The sequence below is a fragment of the Vulpes lagopus genome, chromosome 5 (assembly GCF_018345385.1).
Source record: "Vulpes lagopus strain Blue_001 chromosome 5, ASM1834538v1, whole genome shotgun sequence".
Lineage (NCBI taxonomy): Eukaryota > Metazoa > Chordata > Mammalia > Carnivora > Canidae > Vulpes > Vulpes lagopus.
The window spans coordinates 40965952-40982954 of NC_054828.1; the positions used below are offsets into that span (position 1 = coordinate 40965952).

At 39.2% G+C, this 17003-nt stretch overlaps 1 protein-coding gene across 9 annotated transcripts in view; it reads left to right on the top strand.

The window, feature by feature from the left end:
• The window catches only part of CCDC85A (coiled-coil domain containing 85A), a 192258-nt gene that overhangs the window by 25367 nt on the left and 149888 nt on the right, over positions 1-17003 (top strand). Inside the window, exon 3 of one of the 9 annotated variants that reach the window (XM_041754956.1) lies at positions 248-3758. The exons of 7 other annotated variants lie outside the window; for them this stretch is intronic. In XM_041754956.1, the coding sequence (XP_041610890.1) occupies positions 248-362 (115 nt within the window). In that variant the 3' untranslated portion in view covers positions 363-3758. Of the gene's footprint in view, positions 1-247; positions 3759-17003 lie in introns of those variants that run through there. One more of the 9 variants, XM_041754957.1, reaches the window with a different exon arrangement.

The window sequence follows — 17003 nt, forward strand, 5'->3', positions numbered from 1 at the left end:
AGCAACCCTTTCATTATGTTCATGGACTCTGTGAGTTGAGCATTTGGACAAGGCATAGTGGGGATGATTTGTTTCTACTCCATAGTGGCTAGGGCCTCGTCTGGGGAGACTTAAATTTGGGGAGCTGGAATCATCCAAAGGAGTAATAATTTACAATGGTCCTTGGGCCAGGAGAGCGTGGGGCTCTTTGGGAAACCCCCAAATCTGTATGCAGCTTCCAGGCTTTTCATGTGTTCTTTCTATGCAGGTTCTGCAACATGGCAGCCTCAGGGTGTTCAGCCTTCGCACATGGCGACTCAGTGATCCAAGATCCAGTGTTCCAGCTGGACAAGACAAAAGCCACCCGGCCTCTCAGGACTTAGCCTCAGAGATCAGACTCTGTCACTCACTTCTGTGACACCAAGTTGGAAAGCGAAGGGCCAGATACTCCACCTCTTGATGGGCTAATTAAAGAATTTGCATCTGTGTTTTCAGACTGACAAGGGGTGCATACTGGCTCCATTTGCTGTCCTCTTCACCCCCCATGACATTGTGTCCAGGCTGCTTTACTGATTTCTATTACCTGATTGTCCCTGAGGGCATTTGAGTTAGAGATTACCGTTCTTCCTTGGGACTTCTAAATTTAGATGGACTCTAACTAGAACTAGAATTTAGAGTTCATCTTCTGTCAACAGTTATAATGATAAGTGTTGCCTTTAGGAGAAGGAGTGGAAAGCAACGTTGACTCCCACTGCAAACATTTTTGGGGAAGCAGTGTATGAGTTTTTGCTGGGGGAAATAACCCACTATGGTATGATTCACGCTCATGGTGGTGGCCATGCTCTCTGTTGCATCTAGAGAAATGGGTTCTCTTACTCATGTTTTCACTGTTTTATTTCTTCACCTTGGATACATGCATTTCCTTATTCTGGAGACTGTGGGCCAAGCCATTTGTTTATCTTTAAAATTATTTAAAAACTACCCTATGGATGTTACCACTATCATTGTAAATAATGAAATCTTAATTCGGAGTGGTACACTACAAGAAGTCTTAGAATTGAAGTAACCATAGTATAAAGAGGGAGTGAAGGAAAAGTGTCTAAAATGATCATCTCTTCATTTTTACCCAACTCTGTCCTTCGAGTGAAGTTATTATCATGCACAGTTGTCCCAGTTGGAGTACTGGGCATTACCTTAGTCCCTTCCTTGCCCATCATCCTAGACTGTCAACAAATTTGACAGGTTACTCTCCTAAATATTTTTCCATCTATTCGTTGACTCCTGTCACTCTCTTAGACCCACAGAATCGGGACTCCTGGTGGTAGGCCACCTGCCTAGATGGGTTGCTAGTCTGTAATCTCGCTCCATTCCATTCTGCTCTCCTTTAAGAATGATCTTCCTAGAACCTCTGTCAGGTCATGTTAGTTCCCTGTGAACAAACCAACTATGGGATCAGTCTGCTTCTGGAGAAAACATTGTTTTGTAAATGGCCCCGGAGGTCCTATCTGATCTGGACCCATCTTAGCTCTTAGACCTCATCTTCAGATTGCTCCTCCCTGCTCCAGTACGCTCCCACTCTAAGTTGCTCCAGTCATAACTGGCCACTTGTTTCTGGGCACCTTCTGGATACTTCTGGGTAAATCCTATACTGGAAGCCTTGGCTACTGTTCTGTCTTGCCCATTCTGTGCCACATGTTCCATCTTTGGGTTTTCTGTAGTATCCCAGAGCCTTTAGCCATTGTAATAATTATTTTTCACCTATCTTTCCAATTCTAATTCAGATTTCTTGAAGGCAGAAACCCTCTCCTGTCTCCATGTATTGCTGCTGGGCATAGATTGGTCTTTGGGTAAATGTGCATGGAATGGCTGGCTGATGGAAACCCACCAGTGATTCTGTGCCAGAATTACTCTTGCTGAGGGGATTCCCGGGTGGCTCTGTGGTTTAGCACCTGCCTTTGGCCCAGGGCGTGATCCTGGAGTCCCAGGATCGAGTCTCGCATCGGGCTCCCTGCATGGAGCCTGCTTCTCCCTCTGCCTCCCCCACCCCCGCCCTCGCTCATGAATAAATAAAATCTTAAAAAAAGAGAGAAAGAATTATTCTTGCTGAATAGCAGTCTATTTATACTGGCGTAGAGGACCCAATTCTGGTTTTGTGTTTGACAGGGGGAGGGAATCCTTCTCTGTGCCTTTCACACTGAAAGGGAACGTGTAAACTGTATTTGGGAGGAGAACAAGGAAGATCTTCTAAATATGCATCTTGATGATATATTTGTATATATTACGGAAGTAGAAAGTAGTAAATCCAGCCCTCCTTGGTAAATGTCAAGAAAAACCTTCCTTTGTGTGCACCTGCACATTTCTTAGTTTCCTCACTGAGCAGCCCCAATTTCCACTGAAAATTCTCTCAAGAGCATCCCATATAGTAGGTGGGATGTGAATTTGGACCGAGGCACACTCTGGTTTCAGTTTCTTCCTAAGCTCCATATCCTAGGGGACAGCTTACTTCATTTCTCAGAGCCTCTCTTTACTTAAAACATGTAGGTAGCAGATAAGAGTAGCAGTTGATAAATGCTAGGTCCCTTCCTCCCTCCGGAGGAGAAATAACAGTGCACCTAATTTTATGATTGTTTGACAATTGGATAGTCATCTCTTTCACATCTTAGCTCTTTATTATGTCATTTTTATCTCAGCAGCTTAGGAGATTGTAAGCCTCCTATTAAAAGTTAATTGTCGCTGAGTGTAAGGAGGATGTCCGAACACAGAATCGAGAGAATGAGAGGAGAAGACCTCTCGGCTGACTCTACAGTCTTGGTTAGGGCTCTACGCTTTTTTTCAGCTGACACCTGTCAAATGAGTCACCTTGGTCACTACTGTTTATAGAAGAAGAAGTAAGCATTTGAATGTGCTTTGAGTGTGTCCAAATTTCAGTTTCAAGCTCACTGCTTAGTCTGGGCCCCTGTTACCTGCTATCAGGGTATTAGGTCAGTATTTTACATTTACCTGTGTTTCATTCCTGCCCTGTAGATAGATATAAGCCCAGGAGGCTTGGGTAGTGAGGCGGTACAGTAGCAACTGGGACCGACAGTCTTGCTTTATGAAGAGTTTAGATTTGGCTGTGATTGGCAGCAGGTTCTTTGTTGTCGCTAAGAGCTGAAGCTAAAATTACCTGTGTTTCAAACAAAAAGTCTTCTAGGAACTGCCTTTTTCTAGGAGATTGGAGGAAGAGGGGAGATAGACGACTTTTGTCTGAATACCCAGGCTTTAGGATCTAGGCCAAACGGGGATTGAGCTGCCTCTTAAAATTTTTATTATTATGCTCTCTAGGAACCCTTGAAAAGAGACTAATGCACTTTTCATGACTGGATATTAAAGAGTATTTATATCAAGTATAAAAAGTTGCTGTTGAAGTGGTTTTTTTTCTTTCTTGTCTCAGACACAGAAGGAGCAAAGTCTAATAGCTGAAAATAGAAAAACCAAAAATAGTGTGTTCTCCTAAATGTGACCTGATCATGTATGACCCAGTTCGAGAGGGGGCACCCCTTACTATTCAACTGGAATTTGGGTGAGGAGGGTGCACAGTCAGCTACAGTGTATGGCATGGTACGGGAGGCTAAGATGGGGTGCCACTTACGTCCAATGAGGCTGAATAGGCACTGGGACATGGGCTTGACTGACAGTATATGGTCATTTTGGGTGAGCCTTAAATCTGGACTTCAAACCTTATCAAAGTGAAAAGTGATATGCCTAGAAAAATGACTTCATTGTTTTTGCAAAAATGGCACATTATCATAAAAAATTTAGTGAGCAGTCCAGAAAATTAAAAAAAAAGGCCAAAAAACAAGCCAAGATTGTAGTATCCAGAAATACACACCATTCACATTTGTGAACCTTCTACACCTTTCTCTAAGCATAATATAGATGAAAGGTAGATGGATAGAAATTATTTTATAAACCAAGGTAAATCTATACCCTTCTTAAAGGATTGTATTGGAGACAAACATGGGCAACCTGGTATTTTTCCTCCCCATGAATGCAACTTGCTTTTGTGCCTAGAACATTTTCCAGTGAACTTTCCCTGTGTATCGTCTTGATGTTGATGCTTCAGAATTTTTTTCTGGGATGGAGTGGGCCCACTTGATGTGGCCACTTTTTAACTTTAGGAAATTATCTTTTATTACAACTTTAAAATATTTAGCTTTCTTAGTATAACATGGATCAGAGTAAATGGAATGAACCTAAAATGTAAAAAAAAAAAAAAAAAAGAAACTAAAATGTACTGTTCTAAGAATTGGTTATAAAGCAAATTCCCCAAGTACCCACCCCTGGGTGAAGACCCAAATCCTGTCTGCCTCCCCAGAAGTTCCCTGGTCTCCCCTTCTCACCCACATGCCTTTCTTTCTGTGGTGATGCCCCTGTCCTGACTGACAGGTGCCACTCCCTGGCTTTTCTTTATACTAAAGTCTGTACCAGTTCAAAACATGAATGCTGGTAGTAAATTTAGCTTAATTGAGCCCATATTGCATGTATGCTTTAATTACAAATGCGTAGAACATCTTTTGTGTGTTGGCCACTTGTGAATCTTCTCTAGTGAGATGCCTGTTCAGATCTTTTACCCATTTTAAAAACTGAATTGTTTGTCTTATTTTTGAATTTTTAAGGGTTCTTTGTATATTTTGGATACAATTCCTTTACCAGTAGGTGTTTTGCGAATATTTTCTCCCAGTCTGTGGCTGGTCTCTTCATTTTCTTAAATAGTGTTCTTTGTAGAACAGAGTGTTTCAGCTTTAATACAATCTAACTTAAAATGTTTTCTTTCATGGATCCTGCTTTTGGTGGCACATCTAAAAATTCATGGTCAAATCCAAGGTCACCTAGATTTTCTCCTGTTATCTTCTAGGGTTTTTTTTTTTTTTTTACTTTTGCATTTAGATATAGAATCCATTTTGAATTAATTTTTGTGAAAGGTATGAGGATAATGTCATCGTTGTCTTTTTTTTTTGCATATAGACAGCACCATTTGTTGAAAGTGCTATTTAATTTATTTAATTACCATTGTTTCTTATGAAAGATCAATTGACTATATTTGTGTATTTATGAGCTCCCTATTCTACTACATTGATATACATCTCTATTCTTTTGCTAATTCTGCACTGCCTTGATTATTGCAGCTTTGTGATGGTAGACGTTGAGTTTTGTGAGTCCCTTAAATATGTTGTTCAATGTCCTGTTGGCTCTTCTGTGACTTCTTTTCACATAAACTTTAGAAGCTATTTGTTGATGTCCACAAAAGAGTTTGCTCAGGTTTTGATTGGGATGCCATTGAACCTATAGATCAGGTTGGGGAGAACTGATGTCCTAACAAAATTAGGTCATCTGAATCTATGAGCACAGAATAGCTCTTTATTGTAAATGGTCTTATTTTTGAATTTCAGATTACAATTGTCCATTTTTGGTATATAGGAAATCAATGGACTTTTTATGTATTAACTTTGTATTTTTGCTATACTGGCTTATTAGTTCTGGGAAGGATTTTTTTTCCCCTCCACTTTGACATGTTTCATACAGACAGTCGTGTCCTCTGTGAGCAAAGTGTTACTTCTTTCTAACTTGTATGCTTTTTGTTTCCTTATTGTTCTATCTAGGACTTCTAGTGTGATGTTGCCTAGGCTTGCAGAGATAGGACATTCTTGCCTTGTCCAGGATCACAGGGGTAGAGGATCCAGTATGCTGTTAGCTGTAAGCTCCTTGGAGATGTCTTTTTCTCAAGTTGAGTAAGTTCCCCTCTTTATTAAGAGATCGTTAAGGAAGTTCTTGTCAAATTTGTTAAGAATTCTTATCAAGAATGTTGGGCTTTGTCTAAATGCTTGTTCTATATTGACATGATCATGTGATTTCCCTTTTTTAGTATGTATTTTTGAACATGTTCACTTTTTTTTTTTTCAAAACTGAACTTTTAAGACTCACTAATCTTGTACCAGTAGTTGGAATTTATACCTTTTTACTGCTGTATAATGAGTTAGTAAACTCTGGTCTGTAGGCCATGTCTAGCCCACTGCTTATTTTTATATGATTTGCAAGCTGAGAATGATTTTTTACATTTTTAAGTGATTGAAAAGATCTAAAGAAATAGAATTTGTAATATGCAAATTATGACATTCAGATTTCATTGCCCGTAAATAAAGTGGAATTAGAACCAGCTACACTGATTTGTTTATGTAGCATCTGTGGCTGCTCTTGTGTTCCCGTGGCAGAACAGAGTAGTCACAATAGAGACCACAGGATCTCCAAATGGAAAATATTTACCATCTCGTACTTTACAGAAGTTTCCTGACCCCTGCTCTATAGTAGTCCACTGCATATATTCGTCCAAAAGATATGTGCTCATTTGACTGGACTGATGGGCTTAAGGATGTTACTGGTTTGGGCAATTATTTTTTAAAGATTTTATTTTTTTATTTGAGAAAGAGAAAGAAAGAGCGAGCATGGAAGCTAGTGAGCAAGGGAAGGGTCAGAGGGAGAAGGGGAGAGAGAATCTCAGGCAGACTTTGTGTTGAATGTGAAGCCTGATGCGGGGCTCAGTCTCACAACCCTGAGATCATGACCTGAGCTGAAATCAAGAGTCAGATGCTTAACAGACTGAGCCCCCAGGTGCCCTGGTTTTTGGGAATTATAAAAAAGCTGTCATTAACATTTTTATGCACGTATACTAATACACATAAGCATGTGTATCATTGCTGGGTGTGTGCTTTGGAGCGGCATTGCTGAGTCATGGATGGTGTCTGTCTCCAGCTGTAGTGGTGATGCCAGAGTGGTTATTTGCAGCCACACTGTCACCAGCAGTGGATGAAACTCCCATCATTAAATATGCTTGCCAATAATCACTGTTTGTAGGACTTAAAATTTTTGTCAGTGTGATAGATGTGACCTCATATATCATTTAAGTGTTGATTTGTTCCTTCTTGATCACCAGTGGCACCCATTTTGAAGTATTTTTTTGCATTCTTTTCTTCCAAAGCACCAATTATATGTTTGTTGTCTCTCTCCCTGCCCCAATTCCCTCTTACTCAATCTTGTCCACCTTGTTTTTGATTGTGATTTTAGCTGTATTTATTTCACTTATTTCTTCCTAATGTTTTCATCTCATTAATGTTTTCATTTCTTTTTTAAATCTGATTTCTGGCATACACACACACACACACACACACACACACATTTTTGAACTTGTCTGTTTATGACTCTTTTACCCAACTTTTCTTAGCAGACATGGGAGATTATTTGCCTGAGAAAATCCTTTGTCTTGTCGTGGCTTTTATTCCCCCCTTGTGTTCTTCATTTTTGCTCATGAGGCAAGGGGAATGTGAATTGGGATAGTCTAAAGTTTCCACTTTGATTTTTTTTTTTTTCAAAAGTCCTCTCACCAAATAGGTTATTGTCTTTGCCATGTGAATTTCTCCTCCCTTAGATTTTGGCCTTGAACAGCAGACACTGAAGTTAGTGACTGTGTCATCTCCTACTTCCCTGCTGGATGGCTTCCTTATCTAAGTGTAGGTCACAGATAACACCAGGGCAGGTGTAAAAAGGGTTTGTGTGAGTTGTATGTCCGGTGACATTCTGTGGCATCTTCTGCAACTTTATTGCCTCCAGATATATTCCCTTTAACCTCCCCCTGCAGACCTACACAGGTCCCCCTAGTTGCCCTAATGCTTGAACGGGCCTCTTCCAGAGGCTTACCCTGACTTGAGGTTTTAGGGAAACCTATTTCCACTAACTTATGAGGAGGTATAGAACTACCCTCCATTTCTTAGGTGTGCTCTGTATTTTGCCTTTTGGATTTGCCACTGTGTTCTTGTTCCAAAGTAATTTCTTCTGTATTTAATTTTTTTGGTTATTTTTGATGGAGATGAACTCCTTTGCTTAGCCATTTTCAGTAGGAGGTCATGACATTTTTTTTTTCCCAGTGGTGTAAAAATACATGAATGTTTGGTGTTAGAAGCTAAAATAAGTGGATGATTTATTTTACTTTTTTATCCACATGTGAGGATGCCATAGAGAGAGAGAGCCAGCATTTGTAAGGTGTTTTCTTCTCAAAGTCATAAACATCAAGAATGGAAGGAAAACAGATTTTTTTTCTATATGGAATAAAAGCAAAATGCTCAAAATAATGATTTTCTTTCTAAAAGCTTAATGTAGTGTATCTTAATTATCGAAGGATTAAAGCATACGATGTACAGTTATTATGTTATACATGGAAATCATGGCAAACATCCTAATATACATCTCTGAACGTGATTTGCCAATGTTTTTTGTTAGTCATAATTATCTCTTTCTTAATTAGGTTTGCCTCATTATTGGTTTCTTAAAATATGTGCATATTTTAAGGATCATAGGGAAGTCAATTTATGGAAAAGCATCATTAAATTTGTTTTACAGACTCTGAGTTGTTCCTGCTGAGGTTTGGGGACATATGGCATCTTGTCTGATACAACATCTTGTGTGAAAAATCTTGCTCAGAAACCAAAACAAAAGCAACAAAAAATAAGAATAAACGTCAGCAACGTAAGATTTTCCTCAGTCAAAATGCTTTTTAAGTAATTTCGGCAAATATATCATACATGGTGACTGTGGATATAGTGCTGAATATTTTTTATTTGTGAGAAAGAAGTTTCAAAACCAATTTGAAAATGGGAACTCCAGTCTTAATTTAGTAATCTAAAATATTTAAAGCCAAAGCTATACTTGCTAAAGAAGCACTAAGTCATCCACTACTTTTTTTTTCAATTAAGAGCCTTTTTATTACAATAGTGATAGACATTGTAAAAACTTATGCAGTATAAGAACATGAAAATTCATCTTCCTATCACTAGAGACTATCGTTTAAGACTGTACATTTTTTCATGTCCATTTCTGTGTGCCTGTTTTTTAGCTAAAAAGATCATGCTTTACATCCCATTTTTGTAAATTTTTTTCCCAGTAATAATAATCCCTGGCTTTTGATGTCAATAAATTTGCTTCTTACATATTCCCTGGTTCACCTTCAACATTAACAGTTGTCTCAGATATCCTTGAGAGCTGTTTTGTCCAGTCAGGATTGTGTCTCTGTCTTTTGCTGTGTCTAGTTGCCACAGCCCTTAAGTTCCTTTTGTCTAGCATGGTCCCCATTTTGTTTCCTGTGACACAGGAAGTTTCCTATAACTCGTTGAAGAAGCTTGGCAACTTGTCTCGTACCCAGAGGTTTTTTACCCCCTAAGATTTTATTTGTTTATTTGAGAGAGTTGGGGGTGTAGAGACAGAGAATCTCCAGCAGACTCTGCATTTAGCATGGAGACTGAATGGGGCTTGATCTCATGACCCTGAGATCATAGCCTGAGCCAGAACCAACAGTCCAGGGCTCAACCAACTAAGTCACCCAGGCGCCCTTACCCAGAGGTTTTTAATGTGAAAGTTGTTCGAAATTATATTTGACTTCTTGAATCATTCATGTCACTTCTTCAGAGATTTCGGGAGGACCAGAAGCAAGAGGAGAAGGGAAGGTAGACCTAAATGTCACCGAAGCGAGAGAACCCTCTTCTCCACAAGGGTATACGTGCTAGTTATCATTTACATACTGGGTCTGTGAGATGTTGTCTCCCAAACTGTGAGACTCTGAATTCACCAAGCCCTGCCTTTATTTCTTATTGTATTAACAAGGCTGATTATGAGCCTCAATTTACTAAAGAGGCTGGTTTTGGGGTTTTGTTTAGACTGTTGTTTGCCTTCACACTGACTTTGTGTATGTGTGTGTGTTTGTGTGTGTGTGTGTGCGTGTGTGTGTGTGTGTGTGTGTGTTCACACGCAGATACATTTTTTTCCTGGGCCATGAGGTCGACTGCTAAAAGCAGTGGTATAGAGTCCTACAGTGTGCTATGCCTTGTTAGACGTTGTGCAAGGTAAAGATGAGTAACACAAAAATGAATGACAGACTCAGCTCTCAGGGGTCTCTCTGAAATCATTATGGGGGAAAGACCGGCCGGAAATAGGGAGAAATAACGTTAGTGGATACTCTTGGCTCAGTAAAAAAGATGATCTGATCTTGTATTTTAAAATCACCTCTATTGGGGTCTCATTTATGTTCAGTAAAATGCACCCATTTTAAGTGTCCAGTCTTATTTTGGGACCACCCCTGCTTCATCCTGCTGCACTGACAAAGTGCTTGTGAAGTCGAAGACAAGCTCCACCTTCTCCTTGCTCTTCTGACTGTCTGATATGTGTTGTGTGTTTTGCTGCTTGCCTTTGTCTGGAATGCCCTCCTCCCTGCTTGCTTCTCAAGATTCACTTCGCCTCCCACCAGACTGTTAACCCCTCCTCTGTGCTCCGAGGTCTTTGTGTGTAACACTGTTGACCAAAGTATCTGCATGATACACTTCTGTGCCACTCGAACAGCATGTTTAACTTTACTTTTGCCCTTTTATGAGCAACCTTCTTTCTTTTCCATTTTCTTTTTCGTCCACTGAGTAAATATTTTCCCAATATCCCTTATATAGCAGGCTTAATGCGCAATCCTGGGGTAGACAAAACTTGAGCCAAGACTTTGTCCCTTCCTTCCTGGGACTGAGATACAGCAGGGGCGATAGAAACAGCATCAGTACAGCGTGACGAATGTAGTAGAAGTACTGTGACCCATGGGAGCAAGGAGTACAGAGCCATTGGTTGTGTGGGGAAGAAACAGAGCTTCATTGAAGTTAATTCCAAAGGGTTAAAGATTCTGGGATTTGCTAGATAGAGAAGGAGGAGGTGATAAGAGTATAGCAGACAATACGCATGAAAGCATAGTGTTGTGAAGTCATGACGTATTCAGGGACTTCTGAGATGTTGTGTACTTGGAAGATGCTTTCTTGCATGTGAATATATTTGCCAATGTAGATACAAATATTTCCTTCTGTAATCCCTTTTAATTCCATTTTTCTATTTAATCTTAAGCTCTATCACCCATATTGCGTCCTTTACTTAAAGGCTGGTAAATCAAGTAACCTCCATGTGTGAATAAACATTGTAGACATTTTTTTCCCTTTAATGAAGCCAAGCTTGTATAATCTAAAAAAGCAAAGCACAGTCATAACAGAGAATAAGATGTGATTATTTGTAGCAAGTCCGAAAGCTATCGCCAAGCTTCTGCAAACAGCTTACCTTTTCATAATCGTTCTGAAGAGAGATGAATGTGATTTCAAAGAATAAGCTAGGACAACAAAACCACATGGTGTGGTGCTTTGTTTTCCAGAAACTCCATCATTTAATATTCCTTTCCTTGCAGACAGTTTAGCAGGTCAGACCTTTCTGAGAAGGCAGCTCTACTTCATCATTTCTTCTTAGTAGCTGAATGGCATTCTGGAAGATCACTTTTCAGAAATGTCAGTGTGCTTAATGATAGGACAGACCGCAAATGGATTGTCTAAAAGCTAAGTAAGACTGGCTTTGTCTAACAAAATAGCAATAAAAGTTGATCTCCACTGATAACTTCTTCTGTCTCCTGGCTACTAAAAATAGCTTGTAATAACTTTTTCCAGGAATCGAGAAGGAAAGAAATATGCAGGAGGCCATGGATGTAGGGTCTCTTTGTTCTCATATGGCTTCTCCATTCCCACCAAAGCCATTGCCACTCTTTTACCCCCTCCTGACCTTTGGGCCTCTGGATTGAATCATGTGGGGAAGAAGGAAGACTTCACTGAAGTTGACTCTAAAGATTTAAAGCTTCTGGGTATAGAAGTACTGACAGCACTGCCTCCATCTTCGGCCCTCCATCGTGTTCTTACCCACTCAATGACCTCCCTCAAGGTTCCCTGTTCCAGGCCCCTGGAGGTTAATGGAAGCCCTGACTGGAAGGCTTGTTCTGGCTTTCTCTAAAGTGGTGCACAAAAGGTGCCATGTTAGACAACTACCCTTTGACCTCACCACACTGCCCTTCACTGTGCATGAAAGTTCACGTATGGGTTGCAGAACAGCTGCGTAGCACTGGATTTTTTGTCTGTCTGATGCCCTCCTTGCTCCCCTCAGTAAGTGACCTTTAATAAAACCCCACATGAACAGTACGGAGTGGCCCTCTTCCTTTTTCCATATCACAGCACCTTCACAGTCTGAAGGATACCTTACTGACCCTCTGCTCCCTCCTAACAGTACGATTTGCTGGAGACGCATATCCTCTTTTTCCAAGACAAATTTGCCTTCTGTGAAAATGTCTATATTTAAGGTCCTCACTCTCCTGATGTTTTCTGTGGTTCTTTGCTTTTCTGACTCCATTTCCTGGTACACTAATAATCAGCACTAGCTTATGAATAAGAGATGAGCCACAGATCATTTCATAGAGGAATCTTAGTTGGGTTTGGACTCCTGGCTGGCCACTCAAGAATAGAATCAGCCTGTGTGCAGGGTGATTTTACACTTGCGGCTGCCAAGGCATTTATGTCCTATCACGAAGTTGTGCACCACATATGTACTTACTAGGTAGTAGTTGTGTACTTAGCCGGCTTCCACTCAACCTACTTAACAGACCTATGCTTTCCATTTTTGCTGTAAAACATATTGATGCCTTTGGCACTTGCAGCTAGATGGATACTCCTTGGTAAGCTTGTGTATTTCTCCCAACTAGTTGAGTTGTTGGCTTACTGGGAGTTAGCTGTGTGTGTTCCCAAACCTGTGTATGTCCATTGCACTTGTCACTGAAATCTTGAAATTTAATGAAATATTGCGTAGGTTAATGAACTAGAACTGTAAACAAGTTATTTTTCTATGAGAGAGAAATAAAATGCTATGGAAAGATTCAATAAAGGCAAGTTGTCTAAGAAAATTGTCAAAGTGTGGATGGGCAAGAAAATGGTAAAATATTTGGAAACAGAATTATAAAAATTAAAGATTTTGTTAGGTTACAGATTTCTCTTTGAAAGTTTAAGTGTTGATTTTTCACTATACTTTAAAGACAGCAAAACCAGAAAATCTGGGTAATGCATTTTGCATTGGCTTTTGTGAGCATAACAGTATAAGTTCTGAGAAAAGAACCTGGCCTATATTTATCATTTTAAAAGTGATCGCTAGCTTTTGAAATTAATGAAATAACCCTTGTCCCTTGTTATGGTGTATCTTAGATGAAAGACTTAGAAAGCATCTGAAGTACGGGGACCCCCCCCTTTTGTTAATCTGTTGTCATGCACAGAAGAGAATTCCCTGTTAGAACCACTGAACTGGAACATTTCTTTTTTTATAGAAGAATGAATTTCTGGACCCAGTCAGGGAAGAAGATGCGCAGGCCCTCCAGCTATTAGGGAGCCCATCAAGGATAATTGAACCGTGGAGAGTTAATGTCTTTGTAAATCTGTTTCCCTGGCACATAATATTCAGGGGCATATCAGACACATTTTCCCACCCATTGATAATAAATGTGTCCTAAGTCCCCAGTATGAGATGTGACTGGGAAGTAAAGAGACCAGTTTAACCAATATACCAGAATTTATACATCCAAATGAGTTTGCTTTTTCAAAATAATGACAGTAGGAGGTTTAACAATTATTCCAAAGATTTTGTCTCTACTCGAAAAGTTTTGGAACCCATTTGAAGGCAATTTACATGCTATGGGAATGCCAGTTCACTTGTTTCAGAGTTATACCTGTTTTGAAACCAATGATAGTTTAACCCATTTTGATTTGCCATCTTGGTTCCAAATAGCTACCTACTACTTCTAGGTGTCAAGATGTTCCACTACTAGAATATTAAAAAGCATGCATTTCAAGTACTAAAGACAGCCCCAAAGGAGAGTTCAAAAAAGGCTTGAGCAGTTGTAGCATCACTGAAATAAACATAAACCATCTAATTAAGTGGGTGCTTTGAAGAGGAGAGTGTTGATTTGGATATGCAAATCATTTGTTAAAAAGGTGAATTAGTCCCATTGCTCTAGAGCAGCCATTAGCAAATTTTTCCATAGAGGGCCAGACAGTAAATAGTTTAGACTTTGCGGGCCGTGGATCTGTGTCACAACTATTGAACTATGCACAAAAACAAACAGAGACAATATATAAATGAATGACATTATATGACAATATATAAATGAATAATACTCTATTTTCAGGGCCCCTGGGTGGCTCAGTGGTTGAGCATCAGTCTTTGACTCAGGTCATGATCCCGGGGTCCTGGGATCGAGTCCCACATTGGGCTCTTTCAGGGAGCCTGCTTCTCCCTCTGCTAACGTCTCTGCCTCTCTCTGTGTGCCTCTCATGAATAAATAAATAAGAAACATTAAAACTCTATTTTCAAATAGAGACAACTGGTTGAATTTGGCCCATGGGCCATAGTTGTCAAGCATTGCTCTACAGAGCCCTGAAAAAGGAATGCCTCTCAATAGTTAAGTCTCCATCTCATCCTCTGAAAATATAAATTGGAATCCTTGCTTCCATCTCTGATACAAGAATCACCATTTTAAAAGATTGTCTCCTATGTCGAAGAAAGAAAAAAATACCTGACCATCCTAACATACAATTTCAATCTGATATTCTTAGCCAATAACCTAAATCAGAAGTCTAAAGGGGAATTTACTTCTGTATCTAATGAGCTGAAAGTGCTCACTACCATGGTGTTATTGTGACCAACACTGTTGTTGCCCCAAAGGCTGCTCATACAAATACTTGGAATGGCTGCATCAGAGATTTAAGAAAGACATCATGACATGGGTCTTCCCATTTCCCTAAGTAAACCCTCTAGAATTCACTTAGCTGTCTGATGGTACCTTGTCTTTCTTCCCTTCTTCCACCTTTCCCTCCATTCCCCCCAGTACTTTTCCTCTCACTCTCTTTCATGTCCTTAAGATATAATTCACATATAAAATTTGCCCACTTAAAGTATACATATCAGTGGTTTTTAGTATATTCATACTTGTACATCCTGACTGCAAACAATTTTAGAACCTTTTCATCACCCCACAAAAGAATTCCTCTTTAATTTTTAATTCCATTAGTAGTTGATCCCCATTTTCTCCACAACCTTGAAGAACCACTAATCTACTTTCTGTATTTATAGATTTGCTTATTGTGGATTTCCTATCAATGGAATCATATAATGTATGGTCACTTGTGACTGATTCCTTTAAGATAATGTTTTCAGGATTCATCCATTTTCTAGCATGCATCAGTATCTCATTCCTTTTTATTGCTGAATAATATGTCATTGGATGCATATACCACATAAAAAAAAATCTGTTCCTCAGTTGATGAAATTTGGGTTTCCGTATCTGAACTCTTAGAAATAATGCTCCTGTGAACATGTATGTAAAAAGTTTCAGGGATCCCTGGGTGGCTCAGTGGTTTAGCAACTGCCTTCAGCCCAGGGCGTGATCCTGGAGACCCAGGATCGAGGCCTGCATTGGGCTCCCTGCATGGAGCCTCCTCCTTCTGCCTGTGCCTCAGCCTCTCTCTAGGTCGGTGTCTCTCATGAATGAATAAATAAAAATCTTAAAAAAAATGGGGGAAATACTTGAATAGACATTTCTCCAAAGTAAATATACAAATGATCATTAAACATGAAAAGGTGCTCAAGATCATAAATCATCAAAGAAATAAAAACAAAATTGAGGCTGAGACACAGACAGAGGGAGAAGCAGGCTCCATGCAGGGAGCCCAATGCGGTACTTGATCCCGGATCTCCAGGATCATGCCCTGGACCGAAGGTGGCGCTAAACGCTGAGCTACCCGGGCTGCCCTATTTTCCCCATTTTCAAACTGGTTTGTCTTAATTATTGAATTATAGATGTTTTTATATGTTCTACACTCGGTCCTTTGTTGTACAAACATTTATCCCGCTTACAATTATTTTTCCCCATTTCGTAGCTTGTCTTCAATTTGATAGTGCCCTTTGAAGCACAAAAGGTCATTTCAGTTAAGTCCAATTTATCTTTCTTTTCATTTATTGCTTGTGTTTTTAGTGTCCTAAGAAACCACTGCTGAACCCAAGCTCATGAAGATTTACGCCTATTTTTTTTTAAGAGTTTGAGTTTTAGCTCCTGCATTTAAATCTGTGATCCATTTTGTGTTTTTATTTATATATGGTTTGAGGTATGGGATCCAAATTTATTCTTTGAATGCAAATATCCAGTTTTCCCAGCACCATTCGTTGAAAGGACTATTTCCTACTGAATGGGTTTGGCATTCATATCAGAAATCACTGACTATTAAAGTGTGGTTTTATTTCTGACTCTTGATTCTCTTTCATTGCTTTATAGGTCTGTCCTTAAGTCATTGCCACACTGTTTTAATTACCTTTGCTGTGTAGTAAGTTTTCAAATTAGGGAAATGTGACTGCTCCAACTATGTTTTCCCCCCACCCCCAAAGAATATTTAGGCTATTCTGGGTCCTTTAAATTTCTGTGTGTTTTAGTATCCACTTACCAATTTCTTCAAAAAGGGGAGCTGAAATTATGATGGGGTTTATACCGAATTCATAGATCAATTTTGGGGCATATTGCCAGCATAACAATATCAAGGCTTCTGGTTCATTATTATGGGATGTCTTTCCATTTATTTAGATCTTCTTAAATCTCTTTCAATAATGTCTTGCAGTTTTCAGTGTACAAGTCTTATATTTCTGTGGTTAAATTTTTTCATGTGTTTTATTCTTTTTGATTCCCTTATAAATGGAATTGTTAATTTCATTTTTGGATTGTTCATTGCTAGTATATAGAAATACAATTGACTTCTGTATATTAATCTTATGTTCTGCATTTTTACTGAATTCATGTATTAGTTCTGATAGTTTTTAATGGATTCCTTAGAATTTTCTGTACACTAGATCATGTAACTTGCAAATAAAACATTTTTTTAAAAAAAATTTATTTAAAAAAAAATTTATTTTATTGGACTCAGTTAACATCCTTTTTCATGACCCTCTGTAACTGTTTCACATTTTCATCACCATAGTTAAGTCTCCTTCCCAGCAACTGTACCCTCTGATCTCAGCAGCTGATCTTCAAGAATGACAAAAAGGCTGAGAGATAAATAACACAGTACGCGTGGGAA